The sequence below is a fragment of the Amblyomma maculatum genome, unplaced genomic scaffold (genome assembly GCF_055883805.1).
Source record: "Amblyomma maculatum isolate TAMU_Amacu unplaced genomic scaffold, ASM5588380v1 scaffold_19, whole genome shotgun sequence".
NCBI lineage: Eukaryota > Metazoa > Arthropoda > Arachnida > Ixodida > Ixodidae > Amblyomma > Amblyomma maculatum.
The window spans coordinates 720,067-742,299 of record NW_028146744.1 but is presented as its reverse complement, the minus strand read 5'-3'; the positions used below and the strand labels follow the sequence as shown (position 1 = coordinate 742,299).

General features: G+C 50.2%; 1 protein-coding gene across 5 annotated transcripts in view; it reads right to left on the bottom strand.

Annotated features, from left to right (window-relative positions):
* Positions 1-20,410, bottom strand: part of LOC146171557 (uncharacterized) — a 342,743-nt gene extending 322,333 nt beyond the window's left edge. The window contains exons 1-3 of one of the 5 annotated variants that reach the window (XM_084586414.1): positions 19,943-20,410; positions 17,129-17,195; positions 1,363-1,578 (exon numbers count right to left, since the gene is read on the bottom strand). In XM_084586414.1, the coding sequence (XP_084442540.1) occupies positions 1,553-1,578; positions 17,129-17,195; positions 19,943-20,083 (234 nt within the window). In that variant the 5' untranslated portion in view covers positions 20,084-20,410 and the 3' untranslated portion in view covers positions 1,363-1,552. Of the gene's footprint in view, positions 1-1,362; positions 1,579-4,325; positions 4,458-17,128; positions 17,196-19,942 lie in introns of those variants that run through there. The other 4 variants (XM_084586413.1, XM_084586410.1, XM_084586411.1 and 1 more) reach the window with 4 other exon arrangements.
* Positions 20,411-22,233: the final 1,823 nt, after the last annotated feature.

The following is a 22,233-nucleotide window of genomic DNA, read 5'->3' as shown; positions in this document are numbered from 1 at the left end:
ATGTTTGCCCGCATCCGAAGCAATCAAAATGCCCAAGATGTGGCATCGACCCTGGAGCGGACCATGAGGGACTCTGCATCCCCCAGTGTATACTGTGCGGTGGTGAACACTTAACGGGAACAGGATGGTGCAAGGCGAAGCAACGCGTGACACGGCTCCGGCACAGAGATTCCGTTGGACAGCCTCGCCTCAGTGGAAGCGCTTCCAGAGAACGCTCTTCACGACGGACGCGTCAAGACGACACAACTGACGAGAAGCGCATGGGAATCACGTGGGCAGAAAGGGTCGCCCGCACTCCAGACAGTCAGGCGGAGGAGATGGCCCGGCTCAGGGAGGAGGTAAGACGCCTACAGCAACACCTCTCCCACTCATCCTCGACCTTATCTCCTTCATTGCACCCAGATACCAACTCAAATGTTCCTCCTCCCACCACCCCCCTAACCACCCAAACTCCATCCCCTCCTGCTACTCCCCCGCCTAAAAAGAAACGCATAGAGTCAAACAGCGACACCGATCCTCTAGCTGAACTAGAAGCCCGCTTAGAGGCGAAATTTCAAGCAAAATTCGAACTCTTCCAGCAAAAAATGGAAGAACGATTCCAAACCCTAACGGCCCAGCTAGAGGCGCGGCTAAACACATTCTGTGACCATCTAACTGTTAAAGTAGAAACGATGGTAGAGGGGGCAATTACCCGCATAATGAACGTAGTTGACGCCAGATTGGCTACACTCCCCATCCAACCATCCCCCACTTCTTCCTTCCCAAGCCATCCCTCTATCCAATCACCAATACCCGCCTCCGTAGCACCCCAAGTGCAGCATGATGGCAGCTCATCCTCACTCCCTCTCCAACCATCCCCCACTTCTCTCTTCCCAAGCCATCCCTCTATCCACCCACCAAGCTATCCCTCTATCCAACCACCAATACCCCCCTCCGTAGCACCCCAAGTGCAGCATGATGGCAGCTAATCCTCCAATTCTTAAGGGCAACAACAACCCACTAATAATCTGGCATTGGAACTGCCGGAGCATTAAGCGAAAGCGGGATCCTCTAGTGCAACTCATTACTAGCAACTCGTCCCCCCCAGACCTTATACTTCTACAAGAAACTCGTATAGCACTCAACATACCAGGATATACAGCATACCATGCACCTAGCGTGGACAAGCCCGTGGTTACAACCTACATCAGACGCACACTCAGACACACAATACACGACTATACACACCAGGTAGCACACATTACCGTAGAAATTATACCGAATGATGTTACTAAAGAATCATTAATAGTCTCCAATATATACATCCCTCCTAGTAGCCCCGCATCTCGTTGCGCGAATCTAATTAGGACAATAGCAAAGGAAGCCAAGAAAACACCTTTATTAATAGCGGGGGACCTAAACTGCGCACACGCTGATTGGGGATACAGCCGTACAAACAGCAGAGGAGAGGTTCTGTACAATCAGATACAGCAGTCACAGCTATCCGTACATAATGATTTTGAAATGCCCACCAGACAGGGTACAGTTGGTATTATGGATACCAGCCCAGATCTCACGCTCGGCAGACACATCCCGCACCTGAAATGGGAACGAACCGGACACACATTAGGCAGCGATCATTATATCATCGCCCTAACACTTGAGGGACCACAGTGCACGCCAAACACATATAAGCATCGTTTGGTGAACTGGGAAAATTTTCGAAAACAACGACAAAACACCCCTGCTGAAGACAACATAGAATTAAGGCAATGGGTGCGACAACTACTTCAGGACCAGGAAAATAATACGCAGGTCATTGATACAAACGAAGATGTGCCAACGTTAGATGCCAGAATGGCGCATTTACTTGAGGCCCACCGTAGTTTAAATAAACGGTATGCCACACAGAAGCACAACCGCAAACTTAAGCAGAAGATTAATGATCTGGCCACCCAAATTGAAGACTATGGAGCGCAATTGTTTCAGCAGAATTGGACACAAATATGTGAAGGGCTAAAAGGAAATCTCACCACAAAGCGTGCATGGCACCTACTTCGGCACCTTCTGGACCCAACCCAGAGCAAGACATATACAAGAAACATAATAGCTAGAGTAACCCATCAACACAGAGATGACACAGATGCCCTACTAGCTACTCTAAAGCATATGCACACCACCCCGGGTCAACCACAATCCCTTCCCTCCTATGCAGGAGGACCAAATGATATATTAGATGCTGCAATAACGACATCAGAAATACGGGCAGCACTTCACAAGTTCAAGAACACAACGCCAGGCGAAGATCAGGTTTCAAATGCGGCGCTAAGAAATCTAGATGATAAATCATTGGAGCAACTAACGGACCTCTATAACAAACACTGGGAAGAAGAGACACTCCCAGCAGAATGGACACACGGGAAAGTAATTCTCATACCAAAACCCAATAAGCCAATTTCCCCAGCGAATATGCACCCAATATCGCTCACCTCAAACTTAGGAAAACTCTTTGAACAGGTTATACTAGCTCGGCTAACTGCATACATGGATGACACGGACCAATACCCGCACTCAATGCTCGGTTTCAGGCCCCGTCTATCTACGCAGGACGCTATGCTGCAGCTAACGTCAGCAGTGCTTGACCCACATATACCAACGCATACTAAGGCGATACTAGCAATAGATCTCAAAAAAGCGTTTGATAATGTACAACACACAGCAATCCTACAGGCACTCACGAACATTCAAACTGGTCCTAGGGTTTACAACTACATAAGAGCCTTCCTTCAGCACAGGACAGCCACACTTCACATCGACAATCTCCACACCTCACCGTACACGCTTGCCAACGTGGGGACGCCGCAAGGCTCCGTTCTTTCCCCGTTTCTGTTCAACATTACCCTTATCCCCTTAACCGCAGAACTACAGAAAATCCCTCACCTCGGTCACACCATATACGCCGATGACATCACACTCTGGACCACACACGGATCAGACAGTGAAATCGAAGACACGCTACAAACAGCAGCAGACACGATAGTCAAGCTTACCGCAACAATCGGATTAGAGTGCTCCCCAGAAAAATCAGAATTACTAATCATACCCCCTAAAGGACGGACCTACCAAAGCCCCATAGAAATTCGAATTCAGGGAAGACAAGTACCACAGGTTCATATCATCCGCATTCTGGGACTATACCTGCAACAGGATGGAAAGAACGTCGACACAATTAAGCGGCTCAAAAAGGCCGTTGCAAACACCACACAAATCATAAAAAGGGTGACAGGACGCGCACATGGGCTTCGAGAGGCGGACACACTTCGAGTAGTGCACGCCTATACCCCCAGCAGAATTCTTTATGCTACACCATACCTCAAACTATCATGCAGTGAGGTCCACCAAATAGACTCATTAATTCGGCAAGCAACAAAGGCAGCACTTAAATTACCGAAAAGCACTAGTAACGAGAGACTACTCGAACTTGGAGTCCATAATACCATACATGAACTTCGAGAGGCCCATTTACAAGCACAATACCTCAGATTAGCTGCTACAACTACCGGGCGACATATACTCACTAAGCTAGGCATCACTATTCCTGCAAACAATTCATCCCTATTAACACTCCCTAGCCAAATTTACACTTCAATCTATGTCAAACCATTACCGCGGAACATGCACCCCCACTATGACCAAGGTCGCAGGAAGGCGCGCGCGGCAGCGCTCCACAAATGGTACGGGAATGAGCCCGATGCCGTTTGGGTAGATGCCGCCTGCGATGAGAGCGGAGCCACTGCAGTTGTCCACAACCCCCACATTTCCCCCTTAACTATTGAGCTTCCTTCAGGCACGACCCCTGAAGAAGCCGAGGAGACCGCTATAGCTATTGCTCTGGCATACACTGATGCCAGTTACATACTCAGTGATTCAAAAACTGCCATTCTAAATTATGCCAGGGGCCGGGTTCATCCTCCGGCGCACCGCTTGCTGCACATGCCCACCTCCCACCTCCCCCGACGGATTGAGCTCATCTGGGTGCCTGCGCACTCGGGAAATCCCGGCAACGAGGCTGCCGACTCCTTAGCCCGAGGGTCTAGAAACCGGGCACAGGCGGACCTCATGGGGGATTTCTCGAAGGATCGTATGCACTCGTTTGCTGAGTTCACCGCAAACTCCCGCGCTGAGCGCCTCATCTATCCGTCACCCCACCCATCCCTCACTATCAGAGAACAGTCAATCTGGCGTCGTCTGCAGACACAAACTCTACCGACACCAGCTCTACTTTCGAAATTTCAGCCGGTATCCCCCCTATGCACTTTGTGCTCCCAGCCCAAGGCCACTCTTACCCACATTCTTTTATCCTGCCCGGCGTCTCCTCCCCCCGCCGGGCCGGTGCCTCTCCGAACCTGGGAGGACTGGGAGACCTCACTGCGATCAGCGGACCCGGCCAGGCAGAAGATCGTCGTCAGCCGGGCCGCGTACGTCATGGATAAACATAATATGAACGTTTAGATCGTGAGTGGGGTCGTGCGGAGACCCAGGAGGCCTGCGTGCCGCGAATTCTTCTGCAAATAAAGTTTTTTCCTCCTCCTCCTTTCAGTCTTTCAGCCTTTTCCCAAGCATTTCACCCCTGAAGAGCTGAGCAAGAGGCCGGGATTTGTACCCATTGAAAAACTGGTGGGTAACCGGCAGCACCAGGGGTTGAACCCGGTACCTCCCGAATGCGAGGCGGATGCTCTACCACAAGGCCACCGCTTCGGTTTTTTAGGACTGCTGCAGCTGAGGCTCTAAGGGAGCACTTCATGTGAGGCTCTTTCTTTTTTTCTCTCTCGCTCTCTTGCTTTGCCTCTCTCCTTCACTTTCCACCCTTCCCTTTTCCCCTCTCTCCCTTTTTCCTTATTTCGATCTCCCTCTCTCCTTCTTACCCCTCCCTCTTTCCTTCTTTCCATTCCCTGTCAATCTCTCCCTTCTTTCCCTTTTTTCAGTCTTTCCATCTCTCCATCCCCCCTCCATCCTTTCCCTATTTCCTTCTTACCCTCTATCCTTATTTCCCTATTCCAGTCTTTCCCTCTCTCCCACTTTCCTTCTTTCCCTCTCCCCCTTTCTATTTTCCTCTGTCCCTCTCTTTCCTTTCCCTGTTTCCTGCTCTCACATTAAATTTTTCAGGCCATCTTTCCCGCCCTCCCTCCTTCCCTCTCCCCCTTTTCCCTCTTTCAGTCTTTCCCTCTCTTCCTATTTCTTTCTTTCCCTCTCTCCCTCTTTCCTTCCTTCGCTTTCCCCCTCTTTCAGTCTTTGCCTCTCTCCTACTTTCCTTCCCTCATTTCCTCTCTCCCTCTTTCAGTCTTTCGCTCTCTCCCTCTTCCCCCTCTTTCCATCCCTTTTGTCTCTATCCCTCTTTCATTCTTTCCCTCTCCCTCTCTCCATCTTTCACTCTCCCACTTTCCCTCTCTCCCTTTTCCTCTCTCCTTCTTTCCCTCTTTCAGTCTCCCTCTTTCCATCTCTCCCTCGCCCTCTCTTCATCTTTCCCTCTTTCACTCTCCTTTTCCTTCTTTCAGTCTCCCTCTTTATATCTCTCCCTCGCCATCTCTCCACCTTTCCCTCTCTCCCTCTTTCCTTATTTCCCTCTCTCCTTTTCCTTCTTTCACTCTCCCTCTTTCCTTATTTCCCTCTTGCCATCCTTCCCTCTCTCCCGTTTCCTTCTTTCCCTCTTTTTCATTCCCTTTGCCACCTTGCTTCTTTTCTTCTCCCTCTTTCCATCTCTCCCTCGCCCTCTCTCCATCTTTCCCTCTTTCACTCTCTCCTTTCCCTTCTTTCAGTCTTGCTCTTTCCATCTCTCCCTCACCATCTCTCCATCTTTCCCTCTCTCCACCTTTCCCTCTCTCCCTCTTTCCTTATTTCCCTCTCTCCTTTTCCTTCTTTCACTCTCCCACTTTCCTTCTTTCCCTCTTGCCATCCTTCCCTCTCTCGCGTTTCCTTCTTTCCCTCTCTCAGCCATTCCCTTTCCCACTTTGCTTTTCTTCTCCCTCTTTCCATCTCTCCCTCGCCCTTTTTCCTTTCTTTTCCTCTTTCATTCTGCTCTCGCTTTCCTTATTCCCTCTCTCCCTCTTTCCTTCCTTCGCTCTCCCCCTCTTTCAGTCTTTGCCTCTGTCCATCTTCCCTCCCTCATTTCCTCTCTCCCTCTTTCCTACTTCCTTCTCCCCCTCTTTCAATCTTTGCCTCTCTCCTACTTTCCTTCCCTCATTTCCTCTCTTCCTCTTTCAGTCTTTTGCTCCCTCCCTCTTCCCCCTTTCACTCTCCCTCTCCATCTCCCCCTCTTTCCATCCCTTTTGTCTCTATCCCTCTTTCATTCTTTCCCTCTCCCTCTCTCCTTCTTTCGCTCTCCCACTTTCCCTCTCTCCCTTTTCCTCTCTCCTTCTTTCCCTCTCAGTCTCCCTCTTCACATCTCTCCCTCGCCCTCTCTCCATCTTTCCCTCTTTCACTCTCTCCTTTGCCTCTCTCCTTTTCCTTCTTTCAGTCTCGCTCTTTCCATCTCTCCATCTTTCCCTCTCTCCACCTTTCGCTCTCTCCCTCTTTCCTTAATTCCCTCTCCCTCTTTGCTTCTTTCCCTCTTGCCATCCTTCCTTCTCTCCTGTTTCCCTCTTTCAGCCATTCCCTTGCCCACTTTGCTTCTTTTCTTTTCCCTCTTTCCATCTCTCCCTCGCCCTTTTTCCTTTCTTTTCCTCTTTCATTCTGCTCTCCCACTTTCCTTATTCCCTCTCTCCATCTTTCCCTCTCACTCTCTCCTTTCCTTCTCTCCCCTTTCCCTCTTCCACTCTCCCTCTTTCATTATTTCCCTCCTTCCTTCTTTAAGCCCTTCCCTCTCTTTCTCTTTCCCTCTCCTCCTTTTCCTCTTTCCATTTCTCCCTCTCCTTTCCCTCTCTCCCTCTTTCACTCTTCCTCCTACCTGCAGTCTTTTCTTTCCCTCTATCCTTTCATTCTCTCCCTCTTCCCCTTTGCCTATTTCACTCTTCATCTTTCCTTCTTTCCCTACCTTTTTCTCTATCCCTCTTTCCTTCCCCCTTTCCCGCCCTTTTTCCTTATTTCAACCTCTCCCACTTTCCTCTTTCCCTATATCCCCCTTTCTCTCTCTCTCTCTCTCTCTCTCTCTCTCTCTCTCTCTCTCTCTCTCTCTCTCTCTCCTTTCCCTCTCCATCTGTCCCACTTTCCCTATTCCACTCTCCCTCTTTCATTCTTTCCCTTCCCTCTCTCGATCTCTCCCTTCCTTCCCTTTTTCAGTCTCCCTCTCCATCTTTCCCTCCCTCCCACTTTCCCTCTTCCAGTCTTTCCCTCTCTCCCACTTTCCTTCCTCCCCTCTCCCCCCTCTATTTTCCTCTCTCCCTCTCTTTCCTTTCCCTATTTCTCTTTCCTCTTTTAGTCCATCTTTCCCTCTCGCTCTCCTTCCTTCCCTCTCTCCCTTCCCCTCTCCCCTCTTTCCTTCCTTCGCTCTCCCCCTCTTTCAGTATTTCTCTCCCTCATCTTTCCCTCTTGCAGTCTTTCACTCTGTCTCTTTCCCTCCCTTTTGTCTCAATCCCTCTCTCTGCTTGCTCTCCCTCTTGCCATCTTTCCCTCCTCCCTCTCTCCTTTCAGTCTCTACCTCTCTCCCTTCCCCTCCTTCACTATTTTCCTCTCCCTCATTCCCTATCTCAGTCTGTCGCTCTCTCCCTGTTCCACCTTTCACTCTCCCTCTTTCCTTCTTTCCCTCCCTTTTGTCTCTATCCCTCTGTCCCTCTCTCCTTTTTTGCTCTCCCTCTCTTTCTTTCCATTTCACCATCTTTCCCTCCTCCCCTTCCTCTCTCCATCCTCCCTCCCTCACTCTTTCCCTCTCTCTTTCAGTCTTTCCCCTCTCCCTCCCTTTTGTCTATCCCTCTCTCCTTTCTTGCTCTCACTCTTTCCCTCTTGCCATATTTCCTTCTCTCCCTCCCTCCTTTCCCTCCTTCAGTCTCTACCTCTCTTCCTCTCTCTCCCCCTTCCATGTCCCCCTCTTTCCTTAATCCTCTTTCCCTCTTCCTTTTCCCCTCTCTCCCTCTTCCCCTTTCCTTCTTTCCCGCTCTCTCTTCCCCTCTCCCCTCTTTCCTTCCTTCGCTCTCCCCCTCTTCCAGTATTTCCCTCTCTCCATCTTCCCCTCTCCCTCTTGCAGTCTTTCACTCTCCCTCTTTCCCTCCTTTTTGTCTCTATCCCTCTCTCTCCTTTTCTTGCTCTCCCTCTTTCCCTCTTGCCATCTTTCCCTCCTACCTCTCTCCTTTCAGTCTCTGCCTCTCTCCCTTCCCCTCCTTTACTCTTTTCCTCTCCCTTATTATCTCTCAGTCTGTCACTCTCTCCCTGTTCCACCTTTCACTCTCCCTCTTTCCTTGTGTCCCTCCCTTTTGTCTCTATCCCTCTCACCTTTTTTTCCTCTCCCTCACCTTCCACCATCTTTCCCTCCTCCCCTCCCTCTCTCCATCTTCCCTCCCTCACTCTTTCCCTCTCCCTCATTCTTTCAGTCTTTCCCCCTCTCCTTCCCTTTTGTCTCTATCCCTCTCTCCTTTTTTGCTCTCACTCTTTCCCTCTCGCCATCTTTCCTTCTCTCCCTCCCTCCTTTCCCTCTTTCAGTCTCTACCTCTCTCCCTTCCATCTCCCCCTCTTTCTTTAATCCTCTTTCCCTCTTCCTTTTCCCCCTCTCCCTCTTCCCCTTTCCTTCTTTCCTGCTCTTTCTCTTTCACTCTCTACCTCTACCTTTCCCTCACTCCTTCTCTCCCTCCCTTTTGTCTCTGTCCCTCTTTCATTCTTTCCCTCTTCCCCTTTCCCTCTCTCCCTCTTTCGGTCTACCTTTTCCCATCTCTCCCTCGCCCTCATTCCCTCTCTCCATCTTTCCTCTCTGTCCCCTTTTCCTTTCGCTCTCCCTCTTTCCTTCTTTCAGTCCTACCCCTCCCCCTCTTTCTCCCTCTCTTCCCCTTTCCCTCTCTCCTTCTTTCATTTTCTCCCTCTTCTCCCTTCCCTCTTTCCCTCTTACCTGAAGTCTTCTTTCCCTCTCTCCTTCTTTCACTCTCTCCCTCTTCTCCCTTTCCCTCTTTCCCTTATGTGGCCCTTTTCACCCCGGGGGAAAGCTTGAACCCATTGAAAAACCGGTGGGTAACAGGTGTCACCAGGGGTTGAACCCGGTACCTACCGAATGCGAGGCGGATGCTGTACCACAAGGCCACTGCTTCGGTTTTTTAGGACTGCTGCAGCTGAGGCTCTAAGGGAGCAATTCAGGTGAGGCTCTTTCCTTCTTTTTTCCCTCTCTCTTGCTCTGCCTCTCTCTTTCCACCTTTCCCTTTTCCCCTCTCTCCCTTTTTCCTTATTTCCATCTCCCTCTCTCCTTTCCATATTCCAGTCTTTCCCTATCCCTCTTTCCTTCTTTCCGTTCCCTGTCAATCTCTCCCTTTCCTTTTTTTCAGTCTTTCCCTATCTATATCTTTCCCCTCCACCCTTTCCCTATTTCTTTCTTACCCTCTATCCTTATTTCCCTACTCCAGTCTTTCCCTCTCTCCCACTTTCCTTCCTCCCCTCTCCCCCTCTTTTTTCCTCTCTCCCTCTCTTTCCTTTCCCTCTTTCTCTTCCAGTCCATCTTTCCTTCCTTCGCTCTCCCCCTCTTTCAGTATTTCCCTCTCTTCATCTTACCTCCCTCATATTTCCCTCTCCCTCTTGCAGTCTTTCACTCTCCCTCTTCCCCCTTTCAATCTCCCTCTTTCCCTCCCTTTTGTCTCTGTCCCTCTCTCATTTTCTTGCTCTCCTTCTTTCCCTCCTCCCTCTCTCCTTTCAGTCTCTACCTCTATCCCTTCCCCTCTTTCACTCTTTTCCTCTCCCTCATCCCCTCTCTCAGTCTGTCACTCTCCCTGTTCCACCTTTCACTCTCCCTCCCTTTTGTCTCTCCCTCTGTACCTCTCTCCTTTTTTTCTCTCCCTCTCCTTTCCCTTTCACCATCTTTCCCTCCTCCCCTCCCTCTCTCCATCTTCCCTCCCTCACTCTTTCCCTCTCCCTCATTCCCTCTTTCAGTCTTCCCCCTCTTTCCCTCCCTTTTGTCTCTATCCCTCTCTCCTTTTTTGCTCTCACTCTTTCCCTCTTGCCATCTTTCCTTCTCTCCCTCCCTCCTTTCCCTCTTTCAGTCTCTACCTCTCTCCCCTTCCATCTCCCCCTCTTTCCTTAATCCTCTTTCCCTCTTCCTTTTCCCCTCTCTCCCTCTTCACCTTTCCTTCTTTCCCACTCTCCATCTTCAACTCTCTACCTCTACCTTTCCCTCACTCCTTCTCTCCCTCCCTTTTGTCTGTCCCACTTTCATTCTTTAACTCTTCCCCTTTTCCTCTCTCCCTCTTTCGGTCTCCTTTTCCCTATCCCTCCCTTCCCTCTTTCCCTCTCCCTCTTGCCTGCAGTCTTCTTTCCCTCTCTCCTTTCATTCTCTCTTTCTCCCTTTCCCTCTTTCCTTTATGTGGCCCATTTTACCCCAGAAGAGCCGAGCAACAGGCCAGGGGAAAGCTTGAACCCATTGAAAAACTGGTGGGTAACAGGTGTCACCAGGGGTTGAACCCGGTACCTACCGAATGCGAGGCGGATGCTCTACCACAAGGCCACTGCTTCGGTTTTTTAGGACTGCTGCAGCTGAGGCTCTAAGGGAGCAATTCAGGTGATGCTCTTTCCTCTTTCCCTCTCTCTTGCTTTCCATCTCTCTCTATCTCCTTCTTTCCATCTTTGTCTTTCCTTATTTCCCCTTTCATTCTTTTCCTCTCCCTCTTTCCTTTCCCTCTCTCCTTATTTCTCTCTTTCAGTCTTTCAGCCTTTTCCCAAGCATTTCACCCACCCCAGAAGAGCTGAGCAAGAGGCCGGGATTTGTACCCATTGAAAAACCGGTGGGTACCCGCAGCACCAGGGGTTGAACCCGGTACCTCCCGAATGCGAGGCGGATGCTCTACCACAAGGCCACCGCTTTGGCTTTTTTAGGACTGCTGCAGCTGAGGCTCTAAGGGAGCACTTCATGTGAGGCTCTTTCTTTTTTTTCCTCTCCCTCTCTCTTTCCACATTTGCCTTTTCCACTCTCTCCCTTTTTTCTTATTTTCATCTCCCTCTCTCCTTCTTTCCCTCTTTCAGTCTTCCCTCCTCCCTCTTTCCCCCATCTTCTTTCCATCTTCCAGTCTTTCCCTCTCCCTCTTCCACTCTCCCTCTTTCCTTCTTTCCATTCCCTGTCAATCTCCCCCTTATTTCCCTTTTTTTCAGTCTTTCCCTCTCTCCATCTCTCCCCCTCCATTCTTCCCTATTTCCTTTTTACCCTCTATCCTTATTTCCATATTCCAGTCTTTCCCTCTCTCCCACTTTCCTTCTTTCCCTCTCCCCCTCTCTATTTCCCTCTCCCTCTCTTTCCTTTCACTCTTTCCTGCTCTCTCAATTTTTCAGGCCATCTTTCCCTCCCTCCCTCTCCCCCTTTTCCCTCTTCAGTATTTCCCTCTCTCCCTCTTTCCTTCCTTCGCTCTCCCCCTCTTTCAGTCTTTGCCTCTCTCCTACTTTCCTTCCCTCATTTCCTCTCTTCCTCTTTCAGTCTTTTGCTCCCTCCCTCTTCCCCCTTTCACTCTCCCTCTCCATCTCCCCCTCTTTCCATCTGTTTTGTCTCTATCCCTCTTTCATTCTTTCCCTCTCCCTCTCTCCTTCTTTCGCTCTCCCACTTTCCCTCTCTCCCTTTTCCTCTCTCCTTCTTTCCCTCTCAGTCTCCCTCTTCACATCTCTCCCTTGCCCTCTGTCCTACTTTCCCTCTTTCACTCTCTCCTTTCCCTCTCTCCTTTTCCTTCTTTCAGTCCCGCTCTTTCCATCTCTCCATCTTTCCCTCTCTCCACCTTTCCCTCTCTCCCTCTTTCCTTAATTCCCTCTCCCTCTGCTTCTTTCCCTCTTGCCATCCTTCCTTCTCTCCCGTTTCCTTGCCCACTTTGCTTCTTTTCTTTTCCCTCTTTCCATCTCTCCCTCGCCCTTTTTCCTTTCTTTTCCTCTTTCATTCTGCTCTCCCACTTTCCTTATTCCCTCTCTCCATCTTTCCCTCTCACTCTCTCTTTTCCACCCCAGTCTCTCCTTTCCCTCTCTCCCCTTTCCCTCTTCCATTCTCCCTCTTTCATTATTTCCCTCCTTCCTTCTTTAAGTCCTTCCCTCTCTTTCTCTCTCCTCCTTTTCCTCTTTCCATTTCTCCCTCTCCTTTCCCTCTCTTCCTCTTTCACTCTTCCTCCTACCTGCAGTCTTTTCTTTCCCTCTACCCTTTCATTCTCTCCCTCTTCCCCTTTGCCTATTTCACTCTTCATCTTTCCTTCTTTCCCTCCCTTTTTATCTATCCCTCTTTCCTTCCCCCTTTCCCGCCATCTTTCCTTATTTCCACCTCTCCCACTTTCCTCTTTCCCTATATCCCCTTTCTCTCTCTCTCCTTTCCCTCTCCATCTATCCCTCTTTCCCTATTCCACTCTCCCTCTCATTCTTTCCCTTCCCTCTCTCGATCTCCCCCTTCCTTCCCTTTTTCAGTCTCCCTCTCCATCTTTCCCTCCCTCCCACTTTCCCTCTCCCAGTCTTTCCCTCTCTCCCACTTTCCTTCCTCCCCTCTCCCCCATTTTCCTCTCTTTCCTTTCCCTATTTCTCTTTCCTCTTTTAGTCCATCTTTCCCTCTCGCTCTCCTTCCTTCCCTCTCTCCCTTCCCCTCTCCCCTCTTTCCTTCCTTCGCTCTCCCCCTCTTTCAGTATTTCCCTCCCTCATCCTTCCCTCGTGCAGTCTTTCACTCTCCCTCTTTCCCTCCCTTTTGTCTCAATCCCTCTCCTTTTCTTGCTCTCCCTCTTGCCATCTTTCCCTCCTCCCTCTCTCCTGTCAGTCTCTACCTCTCTCCCTTCTTTTCCTCTCCCTCATGCCCTATCTCAGTCTGTCGCTCTCTCCCTGTTCCACCTTTCACTCTCCCTCTTTCCTTCTTTCACTCCCTTTTGTCTCTATCCCTCTGTTCCTCTCTCCTTTTTTGCTCTCCCTATCCTTCTTTCCCTTTCACCATCTTTGCCTCCTCTCCTCCCTCTCTCCATCCTCCCTCCCTCACTCTTTCCCTCTCTCCTTCATTCTTTTCCCCTCTCCCTCCCTTTTGTCTCTATCCCTCTCTCCTTTTTTGCTCTCACTCTTTCGCTCTTGCCATCTTTCCTTCTCTCCCTCCCTCCTTTCCCTCTTTCAGTCTCTACCTCTCTTCCTCTCTCTCCCCCTTCCATCTCCCCCTCTTTCCTTAATCCTCTTTCCCTCTTCCTTTCCCCTCTCTCCCTCTTCCCCTTTCCTTTTTTCCTGCTCTCTCTTCCCCTCTCCCCTCTTTCCTTCCTTCGCTCTCCCCCTCTTCCAGTATTTCCCTCTCTCCATCTTCCCCTCTCCCTCTTGCAGTCTTTCACTCTCCCTCTTTCCCTCCCTTTTGTCTCTATCCCTCTCTCTCCTTTTCTTGCTCTCCCTCTTTCCTTCTTTCCATCTTTCCCTCCTCCCTCTCTCTTTTCAGTCTCTACCTCTCTCCCTTCCCCTCCACTCTTTTCCTCTCCCTCATTCCCTCTCAGTTTGTCACTCTCTCCCTGTTCCACCTTTCACTCTCCCTCTTTCCTTCTTTCCCTCCCTTTTGTCTCTATCCCTCTCACCTTTTTTTCCTCTCCCTCTCCTTCCACCATCTTTCCCTCCGTCCCTCCCTCTCTCCATCTTCCCTCCCTCACTCTTTCCCTCTCCCTCATTCTTTCAGTCTTTCCCCCTCTCCTTCCCTTTTGTCTCTATCCCTCTCTCCTTTTTTGCTCTCACTCTCCCTCTTCCCATCTTTCCTTCTCTCCCTCCCTCCTTTCCCTCTTTCAGTCTCTACCTCTCTTCCCTTCCATCTCCCCCTCTTTTCGTAATCCTCTTTCCCTCTTCCTTTCCCCTCTCTCCCTCTTCACCTTTCCTTCTTTTCCACTCTCCATCTTCAACTCTACCTCTACCTTTCCCTCACTCCTTCTCTCCCTCCCTTTTGTCTGCCCCATTTTCATTCTTTAACTCTTCCCCTTTTCCTCTCTCCCTCTTTCGGTCTCCCTTTTCCCATCTCTCCCTCGCCCTCTTTCCCTCCCTCCATCTTTCTCTCTTTCCCTTTTTCCTTTCGCTCTCCCTCTTTCCTTCTTTCAGTCTTACCCCTCTCCCTCTTTCACTTTCTCCCTCTCTTCCCCTTTCCCTCGCTCCTTTCATTTTCTCCCTCTTCTCCCTTCCCTCTTTCCCTCTTCCTCTTGCCTGCAGTCTTCTTTTCCTCTCTCCTTTCATTCTCTCCCTCGTCTCCCTTTCCCTCTTTCCCTTATGTGGCCCTTTTCACCCCAGAAGAGCCGAGCAACAGGCCAGGGGAAAGCTTGAACCCATTGAAAAACTGGTGGGTAACAGGTGTCACCAGGGGTTGAACCCGGTACCTACCGAATGCGAGGCGGATGCTCTACCACGAGGCCACTGCTTCGGTTTTTTAGTTCTGCTGCAGCTGAGGCTCTAAGGGAGCAATTCAGGTGAGGCTCTTTCCTCTTTCCCTCTCTCTTGCTTTCCATCTCTCTCTATCTCCTTCTTTCCATCTTCGTCTTTCCTTATTTCCCCATTCATTCTTTTCCTCTCCCTCTTTCCTTTCCCTCGCTCCTTATTACTCTCTTTCAGTCTTTCAGAGAGTAATCTTTCAGAGAGAGAGGGACCAGGTACGGACGTGAAACTGCACCACTACGAGCAGAAGGTGAGTGGGTTACTCCCACCAATTTTGGTTCCCCTAGCTCCAGCCAAAATATCGAGAACCGTCCGAAAGCGACTCAAGCGGCACTGCCGCCGCGCTAAGCCTAGCGCTTTGGATTGCCACCGTACCGCCGTGCACAATGCAAGTGCAAGTTGAGGTTCAGACCCTCAAAGAGGAGACTTTAATCCTTCAGAATGGACTAACGTACTCAGTACCTACCAGAAAAAAGAAACATCACGCAACCAAGCAGACAACGCGGGACCCGCGTCGTCGTCAGCGTCCGCGTGGAGACCGACGTACAAACCCAACGGAACGCAGTTGCGCGCCACAAGGATTGTTGAATGCCACAACAGACAAGTAGCGCCACTACCTCATCAAGCATACAAGGTCATCTTCCGCTCACGAGGAGGGTTATATCTCCCCACAGTGCAGCCACAGCAACTGCTCCGAAGTATTTGTGCAGCAGCCAACACACCACTGGGAGATCATGTCCAGCTACGCATCCATCCAAGTAACAACACTTGCACGATGGCCACAACAAGCAAAGAGGCCGCACTTCAACTGGCGCAGGTGAAGATTATAACGCACGCCTGCAAGGAGTACGCAGTCACTGCGTACATAGCGCCAGCATCGGACGCTGTCCGAGGCGTCATTACGAATGCCTTTTGGAACGAAGCAGACCAAGAAATCGTTCAAGATCTCCAAAGACGAAACCCAGATGCGGACATTGTAGCCGCTCGTCGTATGGGACGCACTAAGTCTATTCTAGTCACTTTCGCACAAGGCCCACTTCCCCGGAAACTAATTTACTTTGGCGGTGTACACCTGTGTACACCATACCGTTCAAGGCCAGAGGGCTGCACCAACTGCCGGCAACCGGGTCATCGCTACGATGTTTGCCCGCATCCGAAGCAATCAAAATGCCCAAGATGTGGCATCGACCATGGAGCGGACCATGAGGGACTCTGCATCCCCCAGTGTATACTGTGCGGTGGTGAACACTTAACGGGAACAGGATGGTGCAAGGCGAAGCAACGCGTGACACGGCTCCGGCACAGAGATTCCGTTGGACAGCCTCGCCTCAGTGGAAGCGCTTCCAGAGAACGCTCTTCACGACGGACGCGTCAAGACGACACAACTGACGAGAAGCGCATGGGAATCACGTGGGCAGAAAGGGTCGCCCGCACTCCAGACAGTCAGGCGGAGGAGATGGCCCGGCTCAGGGAGGAGGTAAGACGCCTACAGCAACACCTCTCCCACTCATCCTCGACCTTATCTCCTTCATTGCACCCAGATACCAACTCAAATGTTCCTCCTCCCACCACCCCCCTAACCACCCAAACTCCATCCCCTCCTGCTACTCCCCCGCCTAAAAAGAAACGCATAGAGTCAAACAGCGACACCGATCCTCTAGCTGAACTAGAAGCCCGCTTAGAGGCGAAATTTCAAGCAAAATTCGAACTCTTCCAGCAAAAAATGGAAGAACGATTCCAAACCCTAACGGCCCAGCTAGAGGCGCGGCTAAACACATTCTGTGACCATCTAACTGTTAAAGTAGAAACGATGGTAGAGGGGGCAATTACCCGCATAATGAACGTAGTTGACGCCAGATTGGCTACACTCCCCATCCAACCATCCCCCACTTCTTCCTTCCCAAGCCATCCCTCTATCCAACCACCAATACCCGCCTCCGTAGCACCCCAAGTGCAGCATGATGGCAGCTCATCCTCACTCCCTCTCCAACCATCCCCCACTTCTCTCTTCCCAAGCCATCCCTCTATCCACCCACCAAGCTATCCCTCTATCCAACCACCAATACCCCCCTCCGTAGCACCCCAAGTGCAGCATGATGGCAGCTAATCCTCCAATTCTTAAGGGCAACAACAACCCACTAATAATCTGGCATTGGAACTGCCGGAGCATTAAGCGAAAGCGGGATCCTCTAGTGCAACTCATTACTAGCAACTCGTCACCCCCAGACCTTATACTTCTACAAGAAACTCGTATAGCACTCAACATACCAGGATATACAGCATACCATGCACCTAGCGTGGACAAGCCCGTGGTTACAACCTACATCAGACGCACACTCAGACACACAATACACGACTATACACACCAGGTAGCACACATTACCGTAGAAATTATACCGAATGATGTTACTAAAGAATCATTAATAGTCTCCAATATATACAACCCTCCTAGTAGCCCCGCATCTCGTTGCGCGAATCTAATTAGGACAATAGCAAAGGAAGCCAAGAAAACACCTTTATTAATAGCGGGGGACCTAAACTGCGCACACGCTGATTGGGGATACAGCCGTACAAACAGCAGAGGAGAGGTTCTGTACAATCAGATACAGCAGTCACAGCTATCCGTACATAATGATTTTGAAATGCCCACCAGACAGGGTACAGTTGGTATTATGGATACCAGCCCAGATCTCACGCTCGGCAGACACATCCCGCACCTGAAATGGGAACGAACCGGACACACATTAGGCAGCGATCATTATATCATCGCCCTAACACTTGAGGGACCACAGTGCACGCCAAACACATATAAGCATCGTTTGGTGAACTGGGAAAATTTTCGAAAACAACGACAAAACACCCCTGCTGAAGACAACATAGAATTAAGGCAATGGGTGCGACAACTACTTCAGGACCAGGAAAATAATACGCAGGTCATTGATACAAACGAAGATGTGCCAACGTTAGATGCCAGAATGGCGCATTTACTTGAGGCCCACCGTAGTTTAAATAAACGGTATGCCACACAGAAGCACAACCGCAAACTTAAGCAGAAGATTAATGATCTGGCCACCCAAATTGAAGACTATGGAGCGCAATTGTTTCAGCAGAATTGGACACAAATATGTGAAGGGCTAAAAGGAAATCTCACCACAAAGCGTGCATGGCACCTACTTCGGCACCTTCTGGACCCAACCCAGAGCAAGACATATACAAGAAACATAATAGCTAGAGTAACCCATCAACACAGAGATGACACAGATGCCCTACTAGCTACTCTAAAGCATATGCACACCACCCCGGGTCAACCACAATCCCTTCCCTCCTATGCAGGAGGACCAAATGATATATTAGATGCTGCAATAACGACATCAGAAATACGGGCAGCACTTCACAAGTTCAAGAACACAACGCCAGGCGAAGATCAGGTTTCAAATGCGGCGCTAAGAAATCTAGATGATAAATCATTGGAGCAACTAACGGACCTCTATAACAAACACTGGGAAGAAGAGACACTCCCAGCAGAATGGACACACGGGAAAGTAATTCTCATACCAAAACCCAATAAGCCAATTTCCCCAGCGAATATGCGCCCAATATCGCTCACCTCAAACTTAGGAAAACTCTTTGAACAGGTTATACTAGCTCGGCTAACTGCATACATGGATGACACGGACCAATACCCGCACTCAATGCTCGGTTTCAGGCCCCGTCTATCTACGCAGGACGCTATGCTGCAGCTAACGTCAGCAGTGCTTGACCCACATATACCAACGCATACTAAGGCGATACTAGCAATAGATCTCAAAAAAGCGTTTGATAATGTACAACACACAGCAATCCTACAGGCACTCACGAACATTCAAACTGGTCCTAGGGTTTACAACTACATAAGAGCCTTCCTTCAGCACAGGACAGCCACACTTCACATCGACAATCTCCACACCTCACCGTACACGCTTGCCAACGTGGGGACGCCGCAAGGCTCCGTTCTTTCCCCGTTTCTGTTCAACATTACCCTTATCCCCTTAACCGCAGAACTACAGAAAATCCCTCACCTCGGTCACACCATATACGCCGATGACATCACACTCTGGACCACACACGGATCAGACGGTGAAATCGAAGACACGCTACAAACAGCAGCAGACACGATAGTCAAGCTTACCGCAACAATCGGATTAGAGTGCTCCCCAGAAAAATCAGAATTACTAATCATACCCCCTAAAGGACGGACCTACCAAAGCCCCATAGAAATTCGAATTCAGGGAAGACAAGTACCACAGGTTCATATCATCCGCATTCTGGGACTATACCTGCAACAGGATGGAAAGAACGTCGACACAATTAAGCGGCTCAAAAAGGCCGTTGCAAACACCACACAAATCATAAAAAGGGTGACAGGACGCGCACATGGGCTTCGAGAGGCGGACACACTTCGAGTAGTGCACGCCTATACCCCCAGCAGAATTCTTTATGCTACACCATACCTCAAACTATCATGCAGTGAGGTCCACCAAATAGACTCATTAATTCGGCAAGCAACAAAGGCAGCACTTAAATTACCGAAAAGCACTAGTAACGAGAGACTACTCGAACTTGGAGTCCATAATACCATACATGAACTTCGAGAGGCCCATTTACAAGCACAATACCTCAGATTAGCTGCTACAACTACCGGGCGACATATACTCACTAAGCTAGGCATCACTATTCCTGCAAACAATTCATCCCTATTAACACTCCCTAGCCAAATTTACACTTCAATCTATGTCAAACCATTACCGCGGAACATGCACCCCCACTATGACCAAGGTCGCAGGAAGGCGCGCGCGGCAGCGCTCCACAAATGGTACGGGAATGAGCCCGATGCCGTTTGGGTAGATGCCGCCTGCGATGAGAGCGGAGCCACTGCAGTTGTCCACAACCCCCACATTTCCCCCTTAACTATTGAGCTTCCTTCAGGCACGACCCCTGAAGAAGCCGAGGAGACCGCTATAGCTATTGCTCTGGCATACACTGATGCCAGTTACATACTCAGTGATTCAAAAACTGCCATTCTAAATTATGCCAGGGGCCGGGTTCATCCTCCGGCGCACCGCTTGCTGCACATGCCCACCTCCCACCTCCCCCGACGGATTGAGCTCATCTGGGTGCCTGCGCACTCGGGAAATCCCGGCAACGAGGCTGCCGACTCCTTAGCCCGAGGGTCTAGAAACCGGGCACAGGCGGACCTCATGGGGGATTTCTCGAAGGATCGTATGCACTCGTTTGCTGAGTTCACCGCAAACTCCCGCGCTGAGCGCCTCATCTATCCGTCACCCCACCCATCCCTCACTATCAGAGAACAGTCAATCTGGCGTCGTCTGCAGACACAAACTCTACCGACACCAGCTCTACTTTCGAAATTTCAGCCGGTATCCCCCCTATGCACTTTGTGCTCCCAGCCCAAGGCCACTCTTACCCACATTCTTTTATCCTGCCCGGCGTCTCCTCCCCCCGCCGGGCCGGTGCCTCTCCGAACCTGGGAGGACTGGGAGACCTCACTGCGATCAGCGGACCCGGCCAGGCAGAAGATCGTCGTCAGCCGGGCCGCGTACGTCATGGATAAACATAATATGAACGTTTAGATCGTGAGTGGGGTCGTGCGGAGACCCAGGAGGCCTGCGTGCCTCGAATTCTTCTGCAAATAAAGTTTTTTCCTCCTCCTCCTTTCAGTCTTTCAGCCTTTTCCCAAGCATTTCACCCCTGAAGAGCTGAGCAAGAGGCCGGGATTTGTACCCATTGAAAAACTGGTGGGTAGCCGGCAGCACCAGGGGTTGAACCCGGTACCTCCCGAATGCGAGGCGGATGCTCTACCACAAGGCCACCGCTTCGGTTTTTTAGGACTGCTGCAGCTGAGGCTCTAAGGGAGCACTTCATGTGAGGCTCTTTCTTTTTTTCTCTCTCGCTCTCTTGCTTTGCCTCTCTCCTTCACTTTCCACCCTTCCCTTTTCCCCTCTCTCCCTTTTTCCTTATTTCGATCTCCCTCTCTCCTTCTTACCCCTCCCTCTTTCCTTCTTTCCATTCCCTGTCAATCTCTCCCTTCTTTCCCTTTTTTCAGTCTTTCCATCTCTCCATCCCCCCTCCATCCTTTCCCTATTTCCTTCTTACCCTCTATCCTTATTTCCCTATTCCAGTCTTTCCCTCTCTCCCACTTTCCTTCTTTCCCTCTCCCCCTTTCTATTTTCCTCTGTCCCTCTCTTTCCTTTCCCTGTTTCCCGCTCTCACATTAAATTTTTCAGGCCATCTTTCCCGCCCTCCCTCCTTCCCTCTCCCCCTTTTCCCTCTTTCAGTCTTTCCCTCTCTTCCTATTTCTTTCTTTCCCTCTCTCCCTCTTTCCTTCCTTCGCTTTCCCCCTCTTTCAGTCTTTGCCTCTCTCCTACTTTCCTTCCCTCATTTCCTCTCTCCCTCTTTCAGTCTTTCGCTCTCTCCCTCTTCCCCCTCTTTCCATCCCTTTTGTCTCTATCCCTCTTTCATTCTTTCCCTCTCCCTCTCTCCATCTTTCACTCTCCCACTTTCCCTCTCTCCCTTTTCCTCTCTCCTTCTTTCCCTCTTTCAGTCTCCCTCTTTCCATCTCTCCCTCGCCCTCTCTCCATCTTTCCCTCTTTCACTCTCCTTTTCCTTCTTTCAGTCTCCCTCTTTATATCTCTCCCTCGCCATCTCTCCACCTTTCCCTCTCTCCCTCTTTCCTTATTTCCCTCTCTCCTTTTCCTTCTTTCACTCTCCCTCTTTCCTTATTTCCCTCTTGCCATCCTTCCCTCTCTCCCGTTTCCTTCTTTCCCTCTTTTTCATTCCCTTTGCCACCTTGCTTCTTTTCTTCTCCCTCTTTCCATCTCTCCCTCGCCCTCTCTCCATCTTTCCCTCTTTCACTCTCTCCTTTCCCTTCTTTCAGTCTTGCTCTTTCCATCTCTCCCTCACCATCTCTCCATCTTTCCCTCTCTCCACCTTTCCCTCTCTCCCTCTTTCCTTATTTCCCTCTCTCCTTTTCCTTCTTTCACTCTCCCACTTTCCTTCTTTCCCTCTTGCCATCCTTCCCTCTCTCGCGTTTCCTTCTTTCCCTCTCTCAGCCATTCCCTTTCCCACTTTGCTTTTCTTCTCCCTCTTTCCATCTCTCCCTCGCCCTTTTTCCTTTCTTTTCCTCTTTCATTCTGCTCTCGCTTTCCTTATTCCCTCTCTCCCTCTTTCCTTCCTTCGCTCTCCCCCTCTTTCAGTCTTTGCCTCTGTCCATCTTCCCTCCCTCATTTCCTCTCTCCCTCTTTCCTACTTCCTTCTCCCCCTCTTTCAATCTTTGCCTCTCTCCTACTTTCCTTCCCTCATTTCCTCTCTTCCTCTTTCAGTCTTTTGCTCCCTCCCTCTTCCCCCTTTCACTCTCCCTCTCCATCTCCCCCTCTTTCCATCCCTTTTGTCTCTATCCCTCTTTCATTCTTTCCCTCTCCCTCTCTCCTTCTTTCGCTCTCCCACTTTCCCTCTCTCCCTTTTCCTCTCTCCTTCTTTCCCTCTCAGTCTCCCTCTTCACATCTCTCCCTCGCCCTCTCTCCATCTTTCCCTCTTTCACTCTCTCCTTTGCCTCTCTCCTTTTCCTTCTTTCAGTCTCGCTCTTTCCATCTCTCCATCTTTCCCTCTCTCCACCTTTCGCTCTCTCCCTCTTTCCTTAATTCCCTCTCCCTCTTTGCTTCTTTCCCTCTTGCCATCCTTCCTTCTCTCCTGTTTCCC